Here is a 23,899-nt window from a genome sequence, read left to right as displayed (position 1 = left end):
TTAATTATTCCATTTTCAACTGTCCATCATATTATCATACAGAGATCTAAATCTCCCCATTGTAATAGCATTTCTGATATTTTAATGTGAGAAAAAACTTAAAAAAAACTAATTACCCCTTTTAGGAATTCCCAATTGTTTCATCAAATCTGCCAAGCAAGATGGTGCATCTTAAAGCTGTGTAGCATGTTTGATAAGAGAACACAGGTGGCGTACAGCCTGTCCGAGTACAGGTGCAGCTGCTAGCATGTGGCCGTGAGCTGAGAGCAGCAGTCTGAGGAGGGCAGTCTAGGGAAAGCCTGAAACCCAGGAGGGAAAAGGAAGAGGGGGGTGGGAGGGAGGGAAGGAGACAGGGAGGGAGAGTGCTGACTGTCTGAAAAATGCACATGGAATTGTGTGCAAGAAGCACCTGTGACAGGAGCTACCTGAAGGCAGAGTCAACCGGTGTAGGGCCGGTAAGTGCTGTGGCATCTGGAGCCTAAGGGTAAGACCTGTGGTATCTGCAGCCTACCTGCTTCTGGAGTTAGGGTGACAGCTGGAGACTCTTGCAGAGAGGCTACAACAGAAAAATCCCAAACTCGCTTAATGGCTTGGGCAAAAAAAAAAAAAAAAAAGAACCTAGCCCGGTAGGGTTGTGCATCCAATGGGTGTCCTGCATGCAGCTCCAGCCTGTGCTGATGGCTGTAAAGCCACAGGCAAGTGACTTTTTCATAAATTTATGCCTTTAACTTGGACTCCAGTATGTAACACGGGTTCTAATCTGTCTAATAATGAAAGTCCAGAATCAAATATTAGGGGGTGAAAGCTGAAAGAGAAACAGAGCAGCCAACCACTAGAGCTCTTATCTCTATGAAATCGTTAGACTGAATAGAGACTGACTTCCTGTTTCCTCCTGCCTATATTCCTCTGTCCACCTAGCCATCTCACTTCCTGTGTGTCTGTATAGACCTCCAGACCTCTATGGTTAGCTAGTTGCTAGCTCCACCCTCTGATCTTCAGACAAGGTTTATTAGCATATAAACAAGATATTACCACAGTTCACAAGAATGGCGCAGAAGAGGAAGCATAAATCCAGCCTGGCAGTCAGGAAGCAGAGATCACGTTTCATCTGCACACAAGAACAGGGAGAACCTGAAGTGGAGCCAGACTATAAACTCTCAAAGCTCGCTCCAGTGATGTACCTATAGGACTTGACCACCTAAAGTTCATAACCTTCCGAACAGTGCCACCAGCTGGGGACCAAATGTTCAAATACATGAGTCTGGAGGGTGGGGGATTTCTTATTGATATCATAGTTGTATAATACTTAACCTGTTTCTTATACTAATTTTTCTGTTGTATAGCACTTGGCACACCTTATATAGTTAATATGTATTTATTCAAATATTCAGAAACATAAATAACTGTTGAAGGTATATATTCTCTTATGTACCAGTTGTACTGATGTTTTTACTACACTAATAGAAATGTAATTTAAGAAATGGTAAAAAGACATTGGGCATTTTTTTATAGTCAGTCTCTATTCTCTATTGAATTGCTTCCTTAATCATCTTTTTTTTAATGGTGGTTTTCTTTGCTTAGTCTAAATTTTAAAAAATTACATTAGCAAATTTATTTTCTGTCATAATTCAGTAAGCTGTAACAACATAATGCACTTAACAACTATGTTGACTGACAAGTATTGTGGTGAATGCCCTCTTAAGCTCTGTTGTATTCATATGTCCTTCTTTTGAGAGGAATCTCATTCATTTTTGAACATCATTTCTTTTCCATATGCCATCCCAACTTATGAAATAAAAATTTAGTATTTAGGAAATATTGGAGGAGTAGGAGGGAGAAGTAGATGGTGTATATGATTGCATTTCCTTGTTTGCATGTACAAAGAGTAAAAAATTAAAAACTTGATTATTGGAAAGTAATACTCCACAAATACTAATAATATTGTCTCTAGATCAGTAGTTCTCAGCCTGTAGGTTGCAACCCCTTTGGAGGTTTCATATCAGATATCCTGCATATCAGATATTTCATTATGGTTCATAACAGTAGCAAAATTACATTTATGAAGTAGCAATGAAATCATTTTATGGTTGGGTGTCACTACAACATGAGGAACTATATTAAGGGGTTCACAGCATCAGGAAGGTTGAGAGCCACTGGTCTAGATAATGAACTTTCAATTACTAAAAAAAATCTTATGTTTCTGTATATGCTCTCAAATGTATTTTTTTTTTTTTGGTATTTCAAGACAGGGTTTCTCTATATTGTTTTGGAGGCTGTCCTGGAACTCTCTTTGTACACCAGGCTGGCCTTGAACTCACAGAGATCGGCCTGCTTCTGCCTCCCGAGTGCTGGAATTAAAGGCGTGTGTCACCAATGCCTGGCTTCAAATGTAGTATATTGAGTATAAATTTATAATCATAAGTAAAAACATTTTTAAACTCGAAAGAGCAATAATAAAATAGCTGAGTTGTGTTCACAGTGCTGTAGTATCTAGTAATAAGCTAAGTCCATTGATCCATGTGTCACATCAGCACACTGTATAACTGACTTGCTTTAGGCATTGTCCTTCATATGCTCTTGAAAATATGAACATTGTCAATGTGTCAAATAGGGCAAAATTTGAAGATTTAAATTTGGAATAACTGTTAATGTTTACTGTTATTCTTTGTGTATTATTGTTGGTTTTCAAATCATTTTTTTCTGTCCCATGTGAAGGTTTCATGCTTTATCTCCATTTCTCAACTGGTAATGTATAAGTTATTTGAGAGATTTAAAGTCATTCTGTAAGCAGAAATAGTATATGCTTCTAACATGTTTCAGGTGTTTGTTACCATTGACATCATTTGTTGTTCTTTGAAACAGATTTTAATTCCATTTGTTCTTGTGATGTGTGCTTTTGAAGCAGTTCAGATAACTACACAGCTGTCATCAAAAGGGTAAGATAAATGCTTACGAAGCCCTGGGTTTCCCTATTTTCACAAATGTGATCGAACATTTGTAGATTGTTATTAAAATTTGTAACACAAGTTTATTTTAAAATTCAGAAAATTTTCCACTTTTACATTTAAGTTGTCATTAGAGGAAATTGACTAATTAGGGCCCTTATCAGACAAATATGCTTTCTCTGCAATAAAACATTAGAATCTTACTCAAGCTACTGAAGATTCTCTGAAAACATAAATTTTAAATACTTTAGTTAGTTATTTGTCTGTTATAGGTATAATGGCACCTATAAAAATGAAGGGCTATTATTCCAATTTCTTTTGGCTTATTTCTTTAAAAATATATTATAACACATTTGTCGACACTATTTCATTTTGTATGGGTTGACATTAACTTTTCTGTATATCAATAATTTGCAAAAATACACATTGACAAATGTGTGAGAAAGATTCTGAGTTTTGAGATATTTCTCGAACAGTCATCTTCAGCATTCAGGATTCTGAAAGAGAAGTTGTTAACCAAGGTTTTGCTTTCTTTAACCCATAAAATTACCTCATCAGCATAGAGATTCTCTGAAAAACACTTATAAATAGCACTTTTATAAGTGAATCAAGCTGGCACAGTCAATGCTAAAATGATGAATAGTATTAACATAAATTTGCATGTTTTCTTGATGAGCTTAAGCTAAAAAAACTCGATTTAGCATTCTAGTACGTATACACCATAATTTTAAAAAAAAAAAAAGATTGCCTTCTACTGTTTAGAAATAGTGAAAATCTTATTTCTAGTTCAATAGAAAATAATCTTTCAGGGTATTTACATGAATTTAATAGTGAAAACATATACTCCTTATCAATATCATTCAGTTGACTGTTGCTTAGATGTAATAAAAACTAGTAACATAACATGTGCTTTCCTGCATCTCTACAAGTAGACAAATTTTTCAAAAGGAATTTTAAGTAAGCCCTGTATAAGAGAACAGGAGAAAATGGGATAAAAATAGCTCACTAACATGTGTGATTATATACATGTATTTGTGTGCCTGTGTGTGGTAATTCTGTCTTGAGACTAATGCAATGAAATCCTAAATGCAGAGACCTGATACAGAGGTAGCAATATCAAAGGCTTAAAAAAAATCTTCTTTTAAGCCCTTGAAAGACATTGACATTCCCCCTTTGTATAAGAGGCTCCTATGTTTAATATGTAATCCATTCAACTCAGTGATTCCAGTAGATTTTAATCTCTTTTTATACCTAACCTATTGTAGAAGCCAGGCTGTGACTTCCCTCATTGCTTATTTGCTTCCTTAACTCTTGTTCAAGTCTTGCCCTCCTGTCTCTGTCTTTACAGGGACATTTTGTTGCTAAATATCTGTTGCTAAAACTTTAGAATTTTAAAAAATCTGGTGTATAAAGGGAGCTTTGTTTACATTCTGGTTGTTTATCATACTCACACTACCAAGACTTAAATTGAGTGTAGCATACCAATGTGATGGTTCTACCTGCATTTATTCTTACCCACTCCTTAAAATATGTATTAGATAAAGTGAGGTAGAAAAGCCATGTTAGCATTATTTGACATGACTTAAAACAAACTTTTCTAATTGTCATTTGTTTGACTTGTTCCTCAGTCTCCATAACTAAGCTCATCATAAAGCCTTGTACATTTTGGATAGAGGCCATAAAAGAACATGTGGATTTGAAGGTTATGTGACAAATGATGGACTAAGAATGCTTTGGGCTGTGAGCAATAAAACAAGCAGTAAACATGTTTTCTGTTGTGGATAGTGTACTGGGATCCATCTGCAGCCGAGCTGTCCATCCTTCCATTCTTATGTCTTGCTTTATCTTCCTGAGTCACCTGAGGATATTTTTCACAATTGGGTTCTAATGTATTTGAAAGGTATGCCTATTACATTGTATATAACTTTTTTCCTTTGTTTTTCAGCCTTTTTCTCATTGTTCTTGTCATATCAGACATCATGGCTTTGGTAAGGCACTTACTTATATCGGTATAAGTCAGATAGAGAAACTAAGTTCTGTGTCCATTTAGTTGGGAGAAATATGAATAAATTTCTGTATATGGAACAATATATATGTATATATATATTCTGAGTTCTAAGTGATAGCAGTTTACACAGATGCATTACTTTTTATATTAGTAATGCAGTAACTTTAAGCTGTCAGTTTTTTCTTATTACTTGATTTATTCAGCTGTCATTTTATACTTGGTCTTTCAGGCTATTCTCTTCATTTGTGTTTGAAATGAACCTTTCATAGATTAACAGAAGTTAGCTTCAAGTTTAGATAATGCATTACTCATTTAAATATTGATTTTTTTTAGTCCTTCCAGATTAAAAAAGAGAAAAAAAATGACTGAGTGAAGGAAGGAAAAATGAAGTACAGCTTTATCAACTGGGAAATGTTATCAGTTAGTAGCTATAATCAGTGAATTCTAGATAAGGAACTTTAAATAATCTTGTATAAAATGTGTTAACAAAAACAATGTATCTGTTTTGGGTATTTGGGAGTTCCCATGTCTACTCTCAGGTTTAGTAATTCTCTAGAAGCCATCACTGAACTTGCTGAATCCTGTTATATTCTCAGTTTTGGCAGCCAAAGGAATTTCTATGCAGAGTTCTCCTGTTTTCTTCTATGGAGTGAGGACAGGGTTTTGTTCAACATGGCGTACTTGACTGAACATTAATCTCCAGTCCTTTCAAGAGTAGAAGTCACACCATGTGGTTCAAATATCCCATCATAAATCATATGTTCAGACTGGTAACCAGTGCCTCAGGCAAATGCCTCATTAGCCATTCAAAGGCCTAGAAATCACCTCCCAGTCACTGAGAACCATGCCTTTTTAAAGGTATGATTAATCCCTGACTATATGTCTACTAAATAATTTCTCAAATCTGATTGTTGCCACTTGATTTAGATGAGAGCATTTGTGTTTTGCTGAAATAAATATCTTGTATATTTCTCAAATTGATCACACATAATGTTAGAACCATGTCAGTGTTCACAGCATGAAAAATAGGCAAGAATAGACAAGAACTGAAAAATTCTGGATTCTGGTTGGTTTTGTGTGAACAATCAGGTCACTCAGTTTAAGTTGCCAAACTCTTTCTGACGCAGCTTTACTGACTGGCATGGTTTTACATCCCTCCTCCCTTGTTTTCCTTAAAGCAGCATCACTTTGAATCTGCTAAACTTGATCTGGCTCTTGGTGTTTAACAAGCTATTTCCTTTTCCCAGAAACAATTTCCTCATCTGTCTCTCCAATTTTGTCTTTGTCTGGTTCCTACTTTTCACTTAGATTTCTCCTTCCTCTGTTTCTGTATCTCTCAATACAATTGTGCACACATGTATTTACACACCTAATAATTTGAATCATCACTAGATTATGTGTCTTGTGAGGAAGTTATCTCTAGAACCTGACAATGACTATTATTAATTCATAGTAGACAGCTTCAGTGAATGTTTGTAGATCAAATGATGTGGTTTCAGTTGCATCTTTGACATTTTAAATTTTTTTATTAGAGTTGAGTGGTTTTATTTCTTACTATTCACAAACATCACTTTGTATTTATTTGATTGAATCTTTTTTTTTTTAATTTTCCAGTTTAAATTTAGATAATAAACGAGGTTGCTTCACAAGTCAGTTCCAGGTCCCTCTCCCTTTCCCTCCCCTCCTCCCGTGCCCTCCCCCCAACCCCCCCCCTGTTATCCCCTCATTCCCCCAGGGAGGGTGAGGCCCTCAATGGGGGTGTCCATAGTCTGTCATTTCATATAGGGCAGGGCCTAGACCCTTCCCCAAGAGTTCAGGGTGAGAGTGCACCTCACATTGTTCTATGGGAGTCCAAAGTCCGTGTGTATATTTGGGATGGGTACTGATCTGCTGCCCAAGGCTCAGTAGATTACCTAGGCCTCCTCACTGACACCCAGATTCAGGGGGTCTTGATCAGTCCCATGCTGGATTCCCAGGCATCAGCTTAATTCAAGAGTTAACCTTTGTCTGGTCAGCTGTTTCTGGGGGTTAAACCAGCCCAGTCTTAATCCCTTTGATCATCAGTCCTCCCTCTCTGTTACTGGCTTTCTTGAGTTCAGCTCAGTACTTAACCAAGGGAGTCTGCCTCTTCTTCGATCAGCCACTAAATGAAGTTTCTGTTTCCCAGACTCTCTGGCCATAGGATTGTAGGCTGGCACTCCCCAGATCTATGTCTAAAATCCATATATGAGAGAGTACATGCCATGTTTCTCTTTTTGTGACTGGGTTACCTCACTCAGGATGGTTTCTTCTAGTGTCATCCACTTGCCTGCGAATCTCATGATTCCATTATTTTTTTCTGCTGAATAGTACTCCATTGTGTAGATGTACCACATTTTCTCTATCCACTCTTCGGGTGAGGGACATCTAGGTTGCTTCCAAGTTCTGGCTATTACAAATAAAGCTGCTATGAACATAGTGGAACAGACATCTTTGTTGTATGAATGGGCATCTTTTGGATATATGCCTAAGAGTGGAGTTGCTGGGTCTTGTGGTAGGTTTATTCCCATTTTTCTGAGGAATCTCCATACTGATTTCCAAAGTGGCTGAACCAGTTGGCACTCCCACCAGCAATGGAGGAGAGTCCCCCTTTCACCACATCCTCTCCAGCATAAATTGTCATTGGTGTTTTTGATTTTAGCCATTCTGACAGGAGTGAGATGGTATCTCAGAGTTGTTTTGATTTGCATTTCCTGGATGGCTAAGGATGTTGAGCACTTTCTCAAGTGCCTCTCAGCCATTTTAGACTCCTCTATTGAAAACTCTTTATTTAGTTCTGCAGCCCACTTTTTAATAGGGTCCTTTGGTGTTTTGGAAACTTGCTTCTTGAGTTCTTTGTAAATTTTGGAGATCAACCCTCTGTCAGATGTGGGATTAGTGAATGTTTTTCCCATTTTGTGGGCTGCCTTTTTGTCTTGCTGACTGTGTCCTTTGCCTTACAGAAGCTTCTCAGTTTCAGCAGGTCCCATTTATTAATTGTTGATCTCACTGTCTGTGCTACTGGTGTTATGTTCAGGAAGCTGTCTCCTGTACCAATTCGTTCAAGGGTACCACCCACTTTCTCTTCTAAGAGGTTCAGTGTGGCTGGATTTATGTTGAGGTCTTTGATCCATTTGGACTTAAGTTTTGTGCATGGCGATAAACATGGATCGATCCGCATTCTTCTACATGCCAGTCTCCAATTCTGCCAGCACCATTTGTTGAAGATGCTTTCTTGATTCCATTGTATATTTTTAGCTTCTTTGTCAAAGATCAGATGTTTGTATGTGTGTGGGTTAATACCCGGGTTTTCAATTCGATTCCATTGGTCTACCTGTCTATTTTTGTGCCAATACCAAGCTGTTTTCAGGACTATAGCTCTGTAATAGAGCTTGAGGTCAGGGATGGTGATGCCTCCGGACGTTGCCTTGTTGAACAGGGTTGTTTTGGCTATCCTGGGTCTTTTGTTTTTCCATACAAAATTGATTATTGTTCTTTCAAGGTCTGTGAAGAATTGTGCTGGGATTTTAATGGGGATTGCATTGAATCTGTAGATTGCTTTTGGCAGGATTGCCATTTTTACTACATTGATCCTACCTATCCAAGAGCATGGGAGATCTTTCCATTTTCTGAGGGCTTCTTTAATTTCTTTCTTTAAAGATTCAAAGTTCTTACGATACAGGTCTTTCACTTGTTTGGTTAGCGTTACCCCAAGGTATTTTATGTTGTTTGTGGCAATTGTAAAGGGTGATGTTTCTCTGATTTCTCTTTCAGCCCTTTTATCATCTGTATATAGTAGGGCTACTGATTTTCTTGAGTTGATCTTGTAGCCTGCCACTTTGCTGAAGGTGTTAATCAGCTGTAAGAGTTCCCTGGTAGAGTTCTTTGGGTCATTGCTGTAAACTATCATATCGTCTGCAAACAGTGAAAGTTTGACCTCTTCCTTCCCAATTTGTATCCCCTTGATCCCCCTTTGTTGTCGTATGGCAATAGCTAGAACTTCAAGTACCATGTTGAAAAGGTATGGAGAGAGTGGACAGCCTTGTTTTGTTCCTGATTTAGAGGAATTGCGTTGAGTTTCTGTCCATTTAGTTTGATGTTGGCTGTTGGTTTACTGTATATAGCTTTTATTATGTTTAAGTATGTCCCTGTTATCCCAGATCTCTCCAAGACCTTTATCATGAAGGGGTATTGGATTTTGTCAAAGGCTTTTTCAGCATCTAGCGAGATGATCTATGGACACCCCTCATGGAGGGCCTCACCCTCCCTGGGGAAAGGAGTGAGGATTGGAGGAGGGAGGGTGGGGTGGTTGGTGGGAGGGCATGGGAGAAGGGGAGGGAAAGGGAGCTGGGATTGACATGTGAAGCAACCTTGTTTTTAATTTAAATTTAAAAATAAAAAAGACAAAATAAAGATATATGAAGGCAATCTTCCATGAAATAAAGCATTAAAGTTAAGTGCAGAGACAGGGCACACCAGAAGCCAGCATTATTTTAATAGGACAAAATGAAAAGTAATTTATGTAACTACATTTTATTACAGCATTTATATACCATTTTACTGTTTGTTATCTATTTACTGTGGAAAGTATGTCAGGAACTATGAATCTCAACAGAATGTGACATCACTCATTTTCTCTGGAAATTTCTGTGGAAAAGAATCTGCAGGAGAAAACTTGAACATTTCAACTGTCCTGGATTTACAAAACACAGTTTAGGAGCAAGTGAAGCATTTAATATTGAAAGTTGTGTAAAACTTCAAGACAATTCATAAATGTGAGGGAAGTAAAGACAAACCTGAAAGCTGAGAAAAAATATAAACAGAAGTTGCAATTAAGAGCATGTTCTTGTGGGTTCTGAGCAGAAAATGATATTTATATATTGAAGCTAAATAGTCTTTGTTTTTAATGGAGTCGTATTGTATTATATCTTACAGCATTTTTTCTTCTTGGTCAAGGATTCTGGCAGCTGGCTTGATATTGGAACCAGGTATTGTACATAGTCACACTGACTTCCTAAAAGGGTCTTGGTATGGGTGTCATTATGACAGACAAGTACAGGAAGTAACATAGGTTTTAAGACTCTGAGATTAGACACCTTTTTCTTAATTCTTGGTATGGACACACTGGCAGGTATTTCCATAGGAGAGGAGGAGGATGTTCAGTCTGGAGAGAAGTGGACTGCTGAAAGATATAAGAGGGATTCATGAATCTGGAGTCTCAAAGTAACACTCCATTGTCCTCATGTGTTCTTATAATCTCACAATCACTTCTTGGAAAAATAAGGCTATTCAGACTTCACTGTGAATCTTATGTCTTGGTTTAAATTTCATGCCATCATTATCTGCCTTGTAGAAGCTTTAAGGGGACACTGTAACACATTGTTATATAAAGCATAATCTGAGCGAGTCAGTTTCCTCTCTTTCCTGTGATCTGATTATCACTTGAAGTAATCTATTCAAATTCTTCCTGAGAAGAAAACAAAGTTGAACCTCTTTACCCCCCAATGGATTCTGAGACAGAATATGTTTTTATAAGCTGATTTTATTTCATTTAGTTAATATTTAGCCACACTTTGAGCTTCTGGGAATTTGTGGGCTTATATAAGACTGTGCATTAGACATTTCTCTCAAAGCTCCCAATTTGTACCTGTCTGCCTTTCCAGGCACAGTGGATGCTCTCAGACCTGGGATCTGATGTAAATCTACATAAGAATCTAGGCCTAATGACAGGTTTCTAATGTACATATAAGCAACACTAGTTGTACTTTGTGGGTCATAAAAATAAAGTGGATATGAACTTAGGAGACAGAGGTGGGGGAGAAGGGAATATTAGAAAGAAGGAAATGTGGGTATATATGATCATATTTCATTATACACAATATGTAAAAAGCCTGGCATAGTGACATGTGTCTTTAGTTGGAGTGATGGGAAGGCAGAACTGGAGGATCCCCGAGACTTGCCGGGCAGCTAATCTATGGATTCCATGAGTTCCATGTTCAGTGTAACACCATGTCTCAAAAAATGTGTAGAACACTAGAGAAATACATCCAACACCAGCCTCTGCCCTCTGCACATACTTACACATATATGTACACATACCTACATGTACATGAACATGTACACAGAGACTCAATCACACACACACACGAGAGAGAGAGAGAGAGAGAGAGAGAGAGAGAGAGAGAGAGAGAGAGAGAGAGAGAGAGAGAGAGAGAGATACACAGCTCTGTCATGGCCACTCAATTTCTAGGTATTATCTACGAGAAGGAAAAATGTCCACAGAATGATTTGTATAGGAATTTTTTTTTAAGGAAAGAGTTTATTTCTGCTCATGGTCAGGTATAATCCTTTATAATAGAGAAGGTATTGTTGTAAGAACAGGAAATGACTGGTTACATTGAATCCACAGTCAGGAAGCAGAGAGCAGTAGATGCTAGCAAATGCTTTTGACTTCCTTCTTTCCTTTCTTCTTACTGAGTCTGGGATCATTGGCTACAGCAAGGTGGGTCTTCCCCCTTCAGTACACCTCTTTAGAAACACCATCACAGACACACCCAGAAGTGTGTCTCATAGGCAATCCCAAATTCAGTCACGTTGTCAGCGAAGATTAGCTACCCCTAACTACAAGAATGGGCTGGGGATGACAGGGCAGAAGGCAGGAGTAGGCAAGCTGGCAGGGAGCTCTCTGGTAGGGTCAAGGGAATTATGTACTGTAAAAACTATGTACTGTTAAAATTATGTACTGTTGAAGTGACTGCATTTGGAAATGGGACTCTGAAAAAGCTAGTTAAAGTCAGTAGGATGGACTCTGCTTCAACATGATTTGTGTTACTGTAAGCATAAGAGATTAAGACACCCAGAACACATGAGTCCACAGTGAGAAAGGCCCAGCTACAAGCTGGAGAGGGTGGACTCTGAGAGATCAAGCCCACTTGTAGACTGAGTTTCTGTACTACCTGGACCCACTTGTATAGGAATTTTTTTCCTCAATATGTTTTTATTTAAATTAGAAACATGCATGCTTCACATGTCAATCCCAGCTCCCTCTCCCACCCCTCCTCCCTTGTCCTTCCACCAGTCCCCCTAGCCCCTCACCCAATCCCCACATCATTACCCCAGGAGGGTGAGGCCCTCCTTGGGGAGATCTCCAGAGTCTGTCATTTCATCCAGGGCAGGACCTAGGCCGTTCCCCATGTGTCCAGGCTGAGAGAGCATTCCTCCATGTGGAATGGGCTCCCATAGTTAATTCACACTGATCTACTTACTACTCAAGGCCACAGAGATTTCTGAGGCCTCTCAGCCATCAGTCTGGGATTCAAGAGCTTACCCTTGTCCAGTCAGCTGTCTTTGTGGGTTTCACCAACACAGTCTTTACCACTTTGCTCATCACTCCTCCATCTCTGTCACTGGGTTCCAGGAATTCAGTTCAGTGTTTAGCTGTAGGTATCTGTCTCTGCTTCTGTCAGTCACTGGATGAAGATTTTAGGATGGCATATAAGGTAGTCATCAACCTTATCATCAGGGAGGGGCTATATGCATGATATCCCAGAGAAGTGGAAGGAGTCAAGATCTCCTGAGCAGATTGGGAACATTGGGGGAGGGGAGAGAGAACCAGGAAAAAAAGAGGGGGATAAGATGAGGGAAGAAGGCATGGGAGGGGACAGGAAGGTTTGAGTTGAGATAAGAATAGAGGAGAGCAGGATGAGAGATATCAAAATAGATGGAGTCATTATAGGTTTTAGGAGAGAGCTGAAACTAGTGAGATTTCCAGAGATGTACAAGGATAACACCAACTGGCAAACTGTATGGGAATTTTTATAGTAACTACTTGCCATTGAAAACAAATGAATTCTAGATTGATTCTGCCTTATAGACATATCTTAGAACTGCAGTGAACAAAAATAACAGGGTATACAGTGTATTGTTTCCACTTACATAAAATTCCAATCTATAGTTCCCGAAAGATAATCAGTGGTTGTGGAGGTCTGAGGAATATGGGGCTGACACAGAAGAGCATGTGGGAGCTTCTGTGGGCATGGAAATGTTTCAGATGTCTTAACAATGATGATGTAGCATGCCCAGGACATGATTCATGCCCCAGAGCTATTTAGAAAAGGTGACTTTGTATCTAATGGTGTTTGTAATTCACAGAGGGACAGTTCACTAAGAAGTTTTGCATTGTTAAAAATTAGGGGTTTAAATGAGAAAGAATAGCATATCTGGATCACATAGTGATGGCTGGCTTTAGTTAGTACTGATTTTCTTAGTAACTATATTAAGTTAGCTTTCTGGCTGTGCTGTGGTGGTGCATGTCTTTAATCCCAGCACTTGGAAGGCAGAGCAGGCAGATCTCTGTGGGTTCAAGGCCAACCTGGTCTACAGAGTGAGTTCCAGGGCAGCCAAGGCTACACAGAAAAACCCTGTCTTGGAGAAAACACACAAAAACAAAAAGTTATCTTTCTATTAACAGTGTATAGAGGATCCTTTTCCCTCACATCCTCACTATTTTTTTCCTTCTTGATTAAAACTATCTGACTAGGAGAGATAGAATCTCAATGTCATTTTGATTTGCATTTCCCTAGTGGCCAATAGTGCTGAACAGTTATGGCAGATTGTTCTTTGAGCCACCTTTGCAGTTTCCTAGCCTGCTTGGTGATTGCTTTACTTGTTCTTTTAGTTTTGATTGTTGATTTCTTTTTGTGTTGTGGGTATTAATACTACATTGGTAGAAAAGCTGGTGAGAATTTCTTCCACTCTGTGTGCTTTCTCTTTATTATCCTCTTTCCTTCGCTTTGCAGAAGCTTTTGAATTGGCTGAAAGTCCATTTGTTGATTTTTGCATATTTTTTCCTCAGCTCTGCAGTCTTATTCAGGAAGTCCTCTTTGCCTGCATTTTCCATTGGTAGTATCAGAGTTCCAGGTCTTGCATTAAAGTATTTGCCTCATTTGGAGTTAACTTTTGTCCAGAATAAGAGAGAAATTTAGTTTCAGACTTCTGCATGAAGTGTTCTGGATCCATTTGTTTAAAGACTGTTGAAACACAGTGTAGGAATGGAGTTGTGAGAGGGAACTGAGTGCTTTTGAGAAAATTCCAAGAGAACAAGACCACGTAACCTCAGTTTCCATAAAAAGAAAATTGACTTTCTTGAGTTCAGCTCAGTGCTTAGCTGTGGGAGTCTGCATCTTCTTCCATCAGCCACTGAATGAAGGTTCTGTTTCCCAGACTCTCTGGCCATGAGATTGTAGGCTGGCACTCCCCAGATCTATGTCTAAAATCCATATATGAGAGAGTACATGCCAAGTTTCTCTTTTTGTGACTGCATTAGCTCACTCAGGATGGTTTCTTCTGGTGTTATCCATTTGCCTGCAAATCTCGGGATTCCATTGTTTTTTCTGCTGAATAGTACTCCATTGTGTAGATGTACCACATTTTCTCTATCCACTCTTCGGTTGAGGGGCATCTAGGTTGCTTCCAAGTTCTGGCTATTACAAATAATGCTGCTGAACTCAAGAAAGCCAGTAACAGAGGAAGACTGATGACCAAAGGGATTAAGACTGGGCTGGTTTAACCCCCCAGAAACAGCTGACCTGGCAAGGGTTAACTCTTGAATCCCATGCTGATGCCTGGGAATCCAGCATGGGACTAATCAAGACCCCTGAATGGGGGTGTCAGTGAAGAGGCCTAGGTAATCTATTGAGCCTTGGGCAGTAGATCAGTATTTATCCCAGGTATACAACTTTGGACTCCCATCCAACAATGTGAGATGCACTCTCACCCTGAACTCTTAGGGGAGGGTCTAGGCCCTGCCCTGGATGAAATGACAGACTATGGACACCCCCAAGGAGGGCCTCACCCTCTCTGGGGAAATGAGGGGATATTGGGAGAGGGTTGGGGGGAGGGCACGAGAGGAGGGGAGGGAAAAGGAGAGGGACCTGGAACTGACTTGTGAAGCAACCTTGTTTCTAATTTAAATTTAAAAATAAATTTTTAAAATAAAATTTTAAAATAAAATAAAATAAAATAAATAAAAAATAAATAAAAAATTGAGCCAGGTGATGGTACCACATACCTTAATCTTAGCACTTAGGAGGCAGAGGCAGGCATATCTCTGTGAGTTTGAGGCCTGCCAGTTCTACAGAGAGAGTTCCAGGACAGCCAGAGCTACTATACAGAGAACTCCTGTCTCAAAATAAAACGGATGGATAGATGGATAGATGGATGGATGGAGCCACAGAATCATTCTTGGAATGTTTTCATGCCCCTCCCAGGTGTAATGAATAGACTCCTATTCATTAATTTTAATAAGTTTAATTTATTTATTATATCTGGCTATTTCCATTTGTTTACATGCATCTATGGAAAAATATGTTTTTGTCATGTGCAGTTTGTCTTGTAAATATATACAATTTCAACTCAAGAGAACTGTACAACAGGTGACCTTTCTTAAACCTCAGGTTATAGATTGTCTGATGCTCTGAATAAAATTGGCTATCATATGAGACTTTAATTTTCCTAATTTTTAGGTTCCATTCTCCCACATCCAACTGCCAACTACAGTGATAAATAGCTGTCTTTTTTTCTAATGTATGTTTTTGACATTTTTATTAAGAATTAGAAATCAAAAATTGTTTGGGTCTGTTCTGGACCTGCTATTCCATTCCTTTGGTCTGCTTTTGTGCAATGCCATGCTTAAAAACAAACAGACAAACAAACAAAAAACAACTATGGCTTTGTTTTATGTGTAAAGTTTAATACTGGTATGTTCCAACTTTGTACGTTAGATCTTCAGAACTTTTTATTATGCATACGTGAAACTGTGTTTATTGAACACCAGTTCCCCATTTTCCTCTCTCCCAGGAGCTGGCCAACACTATTCTGCTTAGTTCTCTGAATTTGAAAGGTCTGATTCCCCCATAATGAGCATCTATTTATTTCTTTGTGGTATGTTGTATGTCTTCTTTGACAAAAGTGTCTACTCAAGTCATTTTTCCTTTTTTAAAATGGGTTATGTTGTTATTGAGTTGTTGCACTTTCTGTATTGGGCACATTAATTTCTTATTGGATATATAATTTGCAAAATTTCCTACCAGTCTATGGTTCCCACATCATTCCATTGATTATATAGGTTTTTACTCTCTCACAGGATGGTCTCAAACTAACAAGTCTTCTTGTCTTATCCATTGGGTCTGGCATTGCTTATTTTCACTTTTACTCTCCATGTTTGTTTGATGTGTTTTTTAAGGACCTTTGCAAAACTTGAGTATCACATCCCAGATGATGCTTTTCTTGGCATTTGTATGGAATTTCCAACCTTGTTACTTACATTTATTTTAAAACTTGCCATTTTGGGAATACAGTTTTCATTCAAACACAAAACTATAGAGAAAAAAGAGAATGCAGAGACATGAACCAAAGAGAGCACAAAGGAAGCAGAACAGTGCCTGGCACACATGGCTGGGAATTCTTGTGGGTCCTCCTTGTTATAGCACTCTTAAGTGGGTTAAATTCACATTAAAATATTACATAATTAGTAGCATGGCTAAGTAGCTTTTGGTGGTTCCTTTTAAAGTGGTAGCAATACTGCACTCATGGTGATGTATGTTCAGGCCTGCTTGGGACAAGCTTGATAATGCTTTTTGTCCTTGATCATCATTACACCTCTGGCTACACATTGAACAATCCAAAGTAGATGACTCCAAATATGGTCATACCTCACCATCTAATGGGCCAAGTGAGGAGCTTTCTCTAATCAGATACCATAGAACACAGTTTTGTTGATCCAAACTGGAACACTGGGCTAATATACAGAAGTTTTCCACCTGTTCAGCAGGACTCTGCTGCTGAAATATCTTCCTGTTCTATTTTCCTGTGATTGTTATTATTAACCTTTTCTTTTTGAAAGGAAGGTGACCTCACTGCCATGCCCCCACTCTTATGTTGGGCAGATATTGCTGCTCTACTAGAGGCCATGCCGGTCAGAAGCAAAGGTGCAGGCTCTGCCAGCCAGAAAGACCCCACCAGCCAGAACAGAGAGGAGGACTCAGACCAAAGACCACACTAACCTCCAGAACTCCAAGATAGGCAACACAGGAAATACAAAGCAAAGCATCAACAACAGAGTAGGAGAGATGGAAGACAGAATCTCAGGGATTGAAGATACAATAGAAGAAATCTATAGCATCGGTCAAAGAAAATATTAAATCTAAAAATTTCCTGACACAGAACATACATGAAATCTGGGACACTATGAAAAAACCAAACCTGCAAATGATAGAAATAGAAGAAGAATCCCAGCTCAAAGCACAGAAAATATTTTTAACAAAGTCACACAAGAAAAATTTCCTAAATTAAGTAAGGAAATACCTAACTCAAAGGACAAGTCTATCCGTACAGAAGGTACTATAAGGAAAATGCCAAACCAAGGACATAAACTACCCCCATGAAAACAAGAAATAATTTCATACCTGCAAAACCAAAGAAGGGAAACACACATACACACCCTGCCATTACCAACAACAACAACAACAACAAAATTTTAGCAATCATTGGTTATTAACATCTCTCAGTGTCAATGGACTCAATTTCCCAATAAAAAAGACACAAGCTAACAGAATGATGCAAAAACAGGACCCATTCTTCTGTTGCAAGCAAGAAACACATCCTAGCATCAAAGATAGACATTACCTCAGAGTAAATAAAGGGTTGGAAAAAAGATTTTCCAATAAAATGCTCCCAAGAAGCAAGCTCAGATAGCTATTCTAATATCTAACAAAATACACTTCAAATGAAAATTAATCAAAAGTGATGAGGAAGGATACTTCATACTCATTGGGGAAAAAAATCTACCAAGATGACTTTTTAATTCTTAACATCTTTGCTCCAAACACAAGGGCACCCATATTTGTAAAAGAAGCATTACTATAGCCTATATCACACATCGAACCTCACACATTAATAGTGGGAGACTTCAATCCCCACTCTCATCAATAGATAGCTCATCCAGACAAAAACTAAATGGAGCAATAATGGAATTAACATGTTATGAACCAAGTGAACCTAACATCTATAAAACATTTCACCCAAACACAAAGAATATACCTTTTCAGCATCTCATGGAACTTTCTTCAAAATTGATTACATACTTGGACACAAAGCAAGTCTTAATAGATACAAGGAAAGTGAAATAACCCCATGGATTTTAGCTGGATTTCAACAATAGCATCAAGTGTACAAACTCTATTGAATGATTATTGGATCAAGGCAGAAATAAAGAAATTAAAGACTTCCTATATTTCAACAAAAATAAATGCACAACATACCCAAATTTATGGGACAAAACAAAAGCAGTGTTAAGAGGAAAGTTCATAGCACTAAGTGCGTATATAAAGAAATAGGAGAAATTTCATGTTAGCAACTTAAGAGCACATCTGAGAGCTCTGGAACAAAAAGAAACAAACATACCAAAGAAAAGTAGATGAGAGGACATCAAATTCAGGGCTGAAATCAATAAAGTAGAAACAAACTGAACTACGAAGAATCAATGAAGCAAAGAATTGGTTCTTTGAAAAAATAGCAAGATAGAAAAACTCTTATTCAAACTAACTAGAAGACAGAGAAAATATCCAACTTAACAATCTGAAACAAAAATGGGGACAAAACAGATGCAAAGGAAACCCACAGGGTAATTAGTTCATACTATAAGAACCTGTATTCCACAAAATTGGAAAATGTAAAAGAAATGGATAATTTTTTCAATAAGCACCACTTACCAAAGTTAACTCAAGACCAGATAATTTAAACAGACTAAAGTGTCTCAACCAAAAAAAAAAAAAAAACCCTCAGGGCCCAGATGGTTTCTGCACAGAATTCTACCAGTCTTTCAATGAATAGCTAATGTCAATACATCTCGAAATATTCCAAAAAATGAAAATATAAGAAACATTTCCAAATTCATTTTGTGGGGCTACAGTTATCCTGATAGCTAAACCACACAAAGATTCAGCAAAGAAAATTATAGATCAGTTTCCCTCATGAACATTGATGCAAAAATACTCAATAAAATACTGGCAAACTGATCCAAGAAGACATCAACAAGATCATGCACCATGATCAGGTAGGGTTCATCCTAGAGATGCAGACATGGTTCAACATGTGAAAATCTGTCAATGTAATCCATCACATAAACTGAATAAAAACATGAATTCCATTAGATGCTGAAAAAAACCTTTCACAAAATCCATCACCCCTTCATGATAATGGTCTTGGAGAAATCAGGGCTAAAAGAAACATACCTAAACTTAATAAAGACAATTTACAGCAAGCTAATAGCCGAGATCAAATTAAATGGAGAGAAACTCAAAGCAATTCCATTAAAATCAGGAACAAGACTGTCCACTGTTTCCATATCTATTAAATATAGAGTACTTCAAGATCTACCAAGAGCAATAAGACAACAAGAGGAGATCAAGAAGATACAAATTGGAAAGGGAGAAGCTAAAGTATCACTATTTGCAGATGATATGACAGTATATATAAGCAATTCCAAAACTTACCAGGGAATTCCTACCATTAATGAACATGGTAGTAAAGTGGCTAGAGATAAGAGTAACTAAAAAAAAATCAGTAGCCCTCCCATATACAAATGACAAAGTGACTGAGAAAGAAGTCAGGGAAACAACACCCTTCATAATAGCCACAAATAATGTAGAATATCTTGGGGTAACTCTAAACAAGCAAGTGAAATACCTGTATAACAAGAACTTTGAGTCTTTAAAGAAAGAAATTAAAGAAGACACCAGAAAATGGAAAGATCTCCCATGCTCTTAGATAGGTAGGATCAACATAGTAAAAATGGCAATCTTGCCAAAAGCAATCTACAGATTCAATGCAATCCCAATCAAAATTCCAACACAATTCTTCACAGACCTTGAAAGAATAATACTCAACTTTATATGGAAAAACAACCAAGGATAGCCAAAACAACCCTGCTCAACAAAGCAATGTCTGGAAGCATCACCATCCCTGACTTCAAGCTCTATTATAGAGCTATAGTCCTGAAAACAGCTTGGTATTGGCACAAAAGTAGACAGGTAGACCAATGTGATGGAATTGAACACCCTGATATTAACCCACACACCTATGAACACCTGATTTTTGACAAGGAAGCTAAAATTATACAATGGAAAAACGAAAGCATCTTCAATGAAAGGTCCTGGTACAACTGGATGCGGACATGTAAAAGACTGCAGATACATCCTTGTCTGTCGCCATGCATAGAACTTAAGTCCAAGGAACCCTGAGAAAATTGAGATAATGGTCAAGTCCCAGGAAAACTAGTTGTAACATTTGTTGTCCAGTCTCAGAACTGTTCCCATGCAGAGGCATCAGTAAATACATAATTTGTCTTGTTTGTTCTTGGTTTATTTCTACCTATAGCCAAGATTTTCAGGAAGTCTTCCCCGATCAAATCTGATCGCTTTAACCTTGAAGAAATCCACAGCCTTTGGTTTTCCATGGAAACAAAAGCATAACCTCTTCCCCAACGCAATACATTTTCTGAATTCCATTTTTAAAGTTAAGATATTCCTAAAGTATCTAGACTATTTTAACTTAGCAGTCCCTTTTCAATTCAGTGTCTCTCAGTAGTTGTCATTCACTCATTAGCATTCAGAATATTCAAAGTCAACATAACATCATCCAGGATCCAGACTCCTGTAGATTTCTCATCTCTGTGTGGCTTTCCTTTATATTACTTTACTCTTTCTTTAAAGACTTTATTATTTTTAAACTATTTATTTTTTCCTATGACTATACCTATTTTTTCTTTCTTAAGCATAGGCATAATTTTCACACACTGTAACCTGTTAAGGGTTTTGTTGTTGTTGCTGTTGTTTTTCCAATTTGGATCTGTCCTTACTATATATCTCCAGCCTTTTCTGACCTTTTGCACCAAACCTTAAACTGCAAAGAAGCTTTGCCCTGACCCTGCCCTGCTTGGGTCTCCCTGGAGTCTGGCAGAGAGCTTCATTCAATTGAGAGCTGCATCTAACCAGGAGTTTCATTCAACTGCCCCAGCCCTAGCAAACTGGTTCTGGTACTGTGGCAGGGGCTGTTACTTATCTTGCCCTTTTTTACTTAGCCTGCCCACTGTTAAGTGCTCCGCTGTATAGCAGAACTTAGTGGAGCTGTATCCTCTTTTGTTTGTTTGTTTGTTTTCAGCTTTTTCAGGCCCTGTGTGGGAATACTGGCCCCACATTGGAATGACAAATATAGCAGACTTTCTTTGGACTATCAACCAGCTCCCAAATTATGACACAGAGACTTATTATTAATTATGAATGCTTGGACTTAGCTTATGCTTGTCCTACTAGCTTATGTTTTTACATTGAATTGTTTGGTGTTTTTACTGTTGAGCCTAGGGGATTTATTATATGTTCTGTAATTCTGGTATATGAAAATTCTTTTTTAAGATGTGTGGTTTGCTAATATTTCTTTTAATCAATGTCTTATCCTTTTAGCGGGGGTCTCTAATAGTATAAAAGTACCTTATTTTGATGAAGTCGTTAGGTTTTTTAGACTGTTTTTGTATCAAGATTAAGAACTCTTTGTTTAGCTCCAGGTCCTAGTTTGTTTTCTAAAATTGTTATAGTTTTGTATCCAAATTCATGGACCACTTGAGTTAAATTATGTGTCAAGTATGTGAATCACCGATAACTGAGTAGCTGTGTCAGATGTGTGGTTTGCACTTTCAGGCAGGATAGGGGAAGTGCATATTTCCATCATAGCTTTTCAGTGTTCCATATACTTTGATTTTCATTTTTATTCTCTTCAAATATTTTTAATTTTTATTACCTTCTATTAACTTGTATGTGTGCAAGTGTACGTGTATGCATCTATATGTGGGCAGTCATGGCACATCACAGATGTAGTGGTCAGAGGACAACTTGTAGGAGTCAGTTCTCTTCTTCTATCATGTGGATGCCAATACTGGAACTCCAGTTGTCAGGCTCAGTGGCAAGTGCCTTTATCTGCTGAGCCATTTCCCCACCCCCCAATTCAAATATATATCTAAATTTTCTTTTGAAACTGAGTCTTTGTGCTGGACTTGGTGGCATATCTCTAAAATCACAACACTTGAGATAGACAAGTAGGAAAATAATGATGTCAGCCTGTGCTGAACAGAGAGCTCTAGGCAACTTGGGCTACATAATGAGATCCTCTTTTAGGAGATCAGAAGGGGGGAAAGTACATCTTTAGCCCATGGATTATATGTAAGTATGTTATTTCCAAATGTTAATAGATTTTCCTGCTGTTACTAATACTTAGTTTGATTGTGTTCTGTTGGTGGTCCATGTTATGTAGGATGATGAGAAAAGGTCACTCCAGATGTAATTCAGCTTCTGTGACAGCAGAGAAGAACACCCTTTATGAACTGAACCTCAAACAGCCGTGCAAAGGTTACACAAGGTTATTGATTGTTACACAAAAGTTGTTTTGGGGGGGGGGTGTTTAAAACAAGTTCCTCATACCAAAGCCCTTGATCTAGTCTGTTTCCCAAAGGAAAACATCACACCCCTTAACCTTAGTTCGTATTGTGTACTGCTTGCAGTACCCATAATGCAAGACACTCCAGATGTTCCAGGGTCCTTTTGTGACAAAATCATACAAATACTGTAAAGCTCCACCAGAAGAACAACTCTTTAGATAGTAGAAAACAATCATTGCTTTCTACAGTGATTCTTCACAGTCAAAGAACTATTCATCCTGAAGTTTATCCTAGGTAAAGTGATTCTAATTTTTCCACTACAGTATTATGGTCAGAGAAATGATCTGTATGATTTCTGTTCTTACAAACTTTTTAAGGTTGATGTTGTGACAGGGTGTATCTAGCAAGTATGAGCATTAAAAATAACCACATTTTGCTGTTCTTGAGGCTAGAGTTCTATAGCTAGCTGTAAGATGTTGTTGGTTGATGGTGTTGCTAACTTATGTGACCTTGTTGACTACTTTGTGTTCTCCCAGCAAATATTTAGAAAGTGGTGTCTTTGTTCCCTGGTATTAATATAGCTATTTTTTCTTTTGTTAATGTTTACATGATATATAGCTTGAGAACTCCTAATTCCCAGATCCAGAGCATTCTAAAATCTGAACTTTTTGAGCGCTAGCATCATGGAAAATTACATCTTTGGCATCAAGGGACAGGTTGCATTCAAAACAGACACACTGAAAATACTGTGTAAAAGTCATCTCCAGGCTGTGTTCATATTCAGCAGATGAATCCTGTGGTTAGGATTAGATCCCACCCTTAAGATAGCATGTTATATCTGTACAAGGGACATGGCCTGCATCTTCTCATTCCTGCTCCTTTTCCCCTGTCTTTATCATTGTAATTGCAGTCTCATGAACAGCATGTGTTTTAGAAATGTTTTTATTGCCTCTCTCAACCACTTATTTAGGTTATCTTTAATGTGATTAACAACAGCTATGGGTTTAGTTTGCTGTGCTATTTTTTGCTGTTGTTCTGTCCTATGTCTCCTGTGTTTTGTTTGAACATTTTTTACCATTCCATTTTCACTTGTCTGCAGTGTTTTTTTACTGTGTCTCTTTGTCTGGCTTTTTAAGTAGTTGGTTGCTCGAGGTGTCTATATATGCACAGCTACTCGCAGTCTGGCAGTGCCATTTTGTCACTTTACATCCTTCTACATCTTGCTACCCCTCCTGATTTGTAATGTAACCATCTTAAATTTAATCTCTTCTACTTGTGTTTGAGGCCACACCAGAGCTATCCTTTTGTTTCAACTGTCAGATATAACAGAAAACTTAAGAAGGAAAGGCACATATTTAGCTTTTGCCATCAACTCAACACAGCTGGGAAGAAAGATCCTTAATTGAGAAATTGTGTCAGTTGAATTGGCCCAAGGGCATGTTA

At 38.0% G+C, this 23,899-nt stretch overlaps 1 protein-coding gene across 3 annotated transcripts in view; it reads left to right on the top strand.

Annotated features, from left to right (window-relative positions):
• Pign (phosphatidylinositol glycan anchor biosynthesis class N) overlaps window positions 1-23,899 on the top strand; it is a 123,749-nt gene that overhangs the window by 90,768 nt on the left and 9,082 nt on the right. Inside the window, exons 27-30 of one of the 3 annotated variants that reach the window (XM_040738106.1) lie at window positions 2,863-2,936; window positions 4,891-4,933; window positions 9,907-9,959; window positions 16,917-18,829. In XM_040738106.1, coding sequence (XP_040594040.1) covers window positions 2,863-2,936; window positions 4,891-4,933; window positions 9,907-9,959; window positions 16,917-17,052 — 306 coding nt within the window. In that variant the 3' untranslated portion in view covers window positions 17,053-18,829. Of the gene's footprint in view, window positions 1-2,862; window positions 2,937-4,890; window positions 4,934-9,906; window positions 9,960-16,916; window positions 18,830-23,899 lie in introns of those variants that run through there. The other 2 variants (XR_005873945.1, XM_040738107.1) reach the window with 2 other exon arrangements.

The sequence above is a fragment of the Mesocricetus auratus genome, unplaced genomic scaffold, assembly GCF_017639785.1.
Source record: "Mesocricetus auratus isolate SY011 unplaced genomic scaffold, BCM_Maur_2.0 Super-Scaffold_100676, whole genome shotgun sequence".
Classification (NCBI taxonomy): Eukaryota; Metazoa; Chordata; class Mammalia; order Rodentia; family Cricetidae; genus Mesocricetus; species Mesocricetus auratus.
This window is presented reverse-complemented; position numbering and strand designations above follow the sequence as displayed.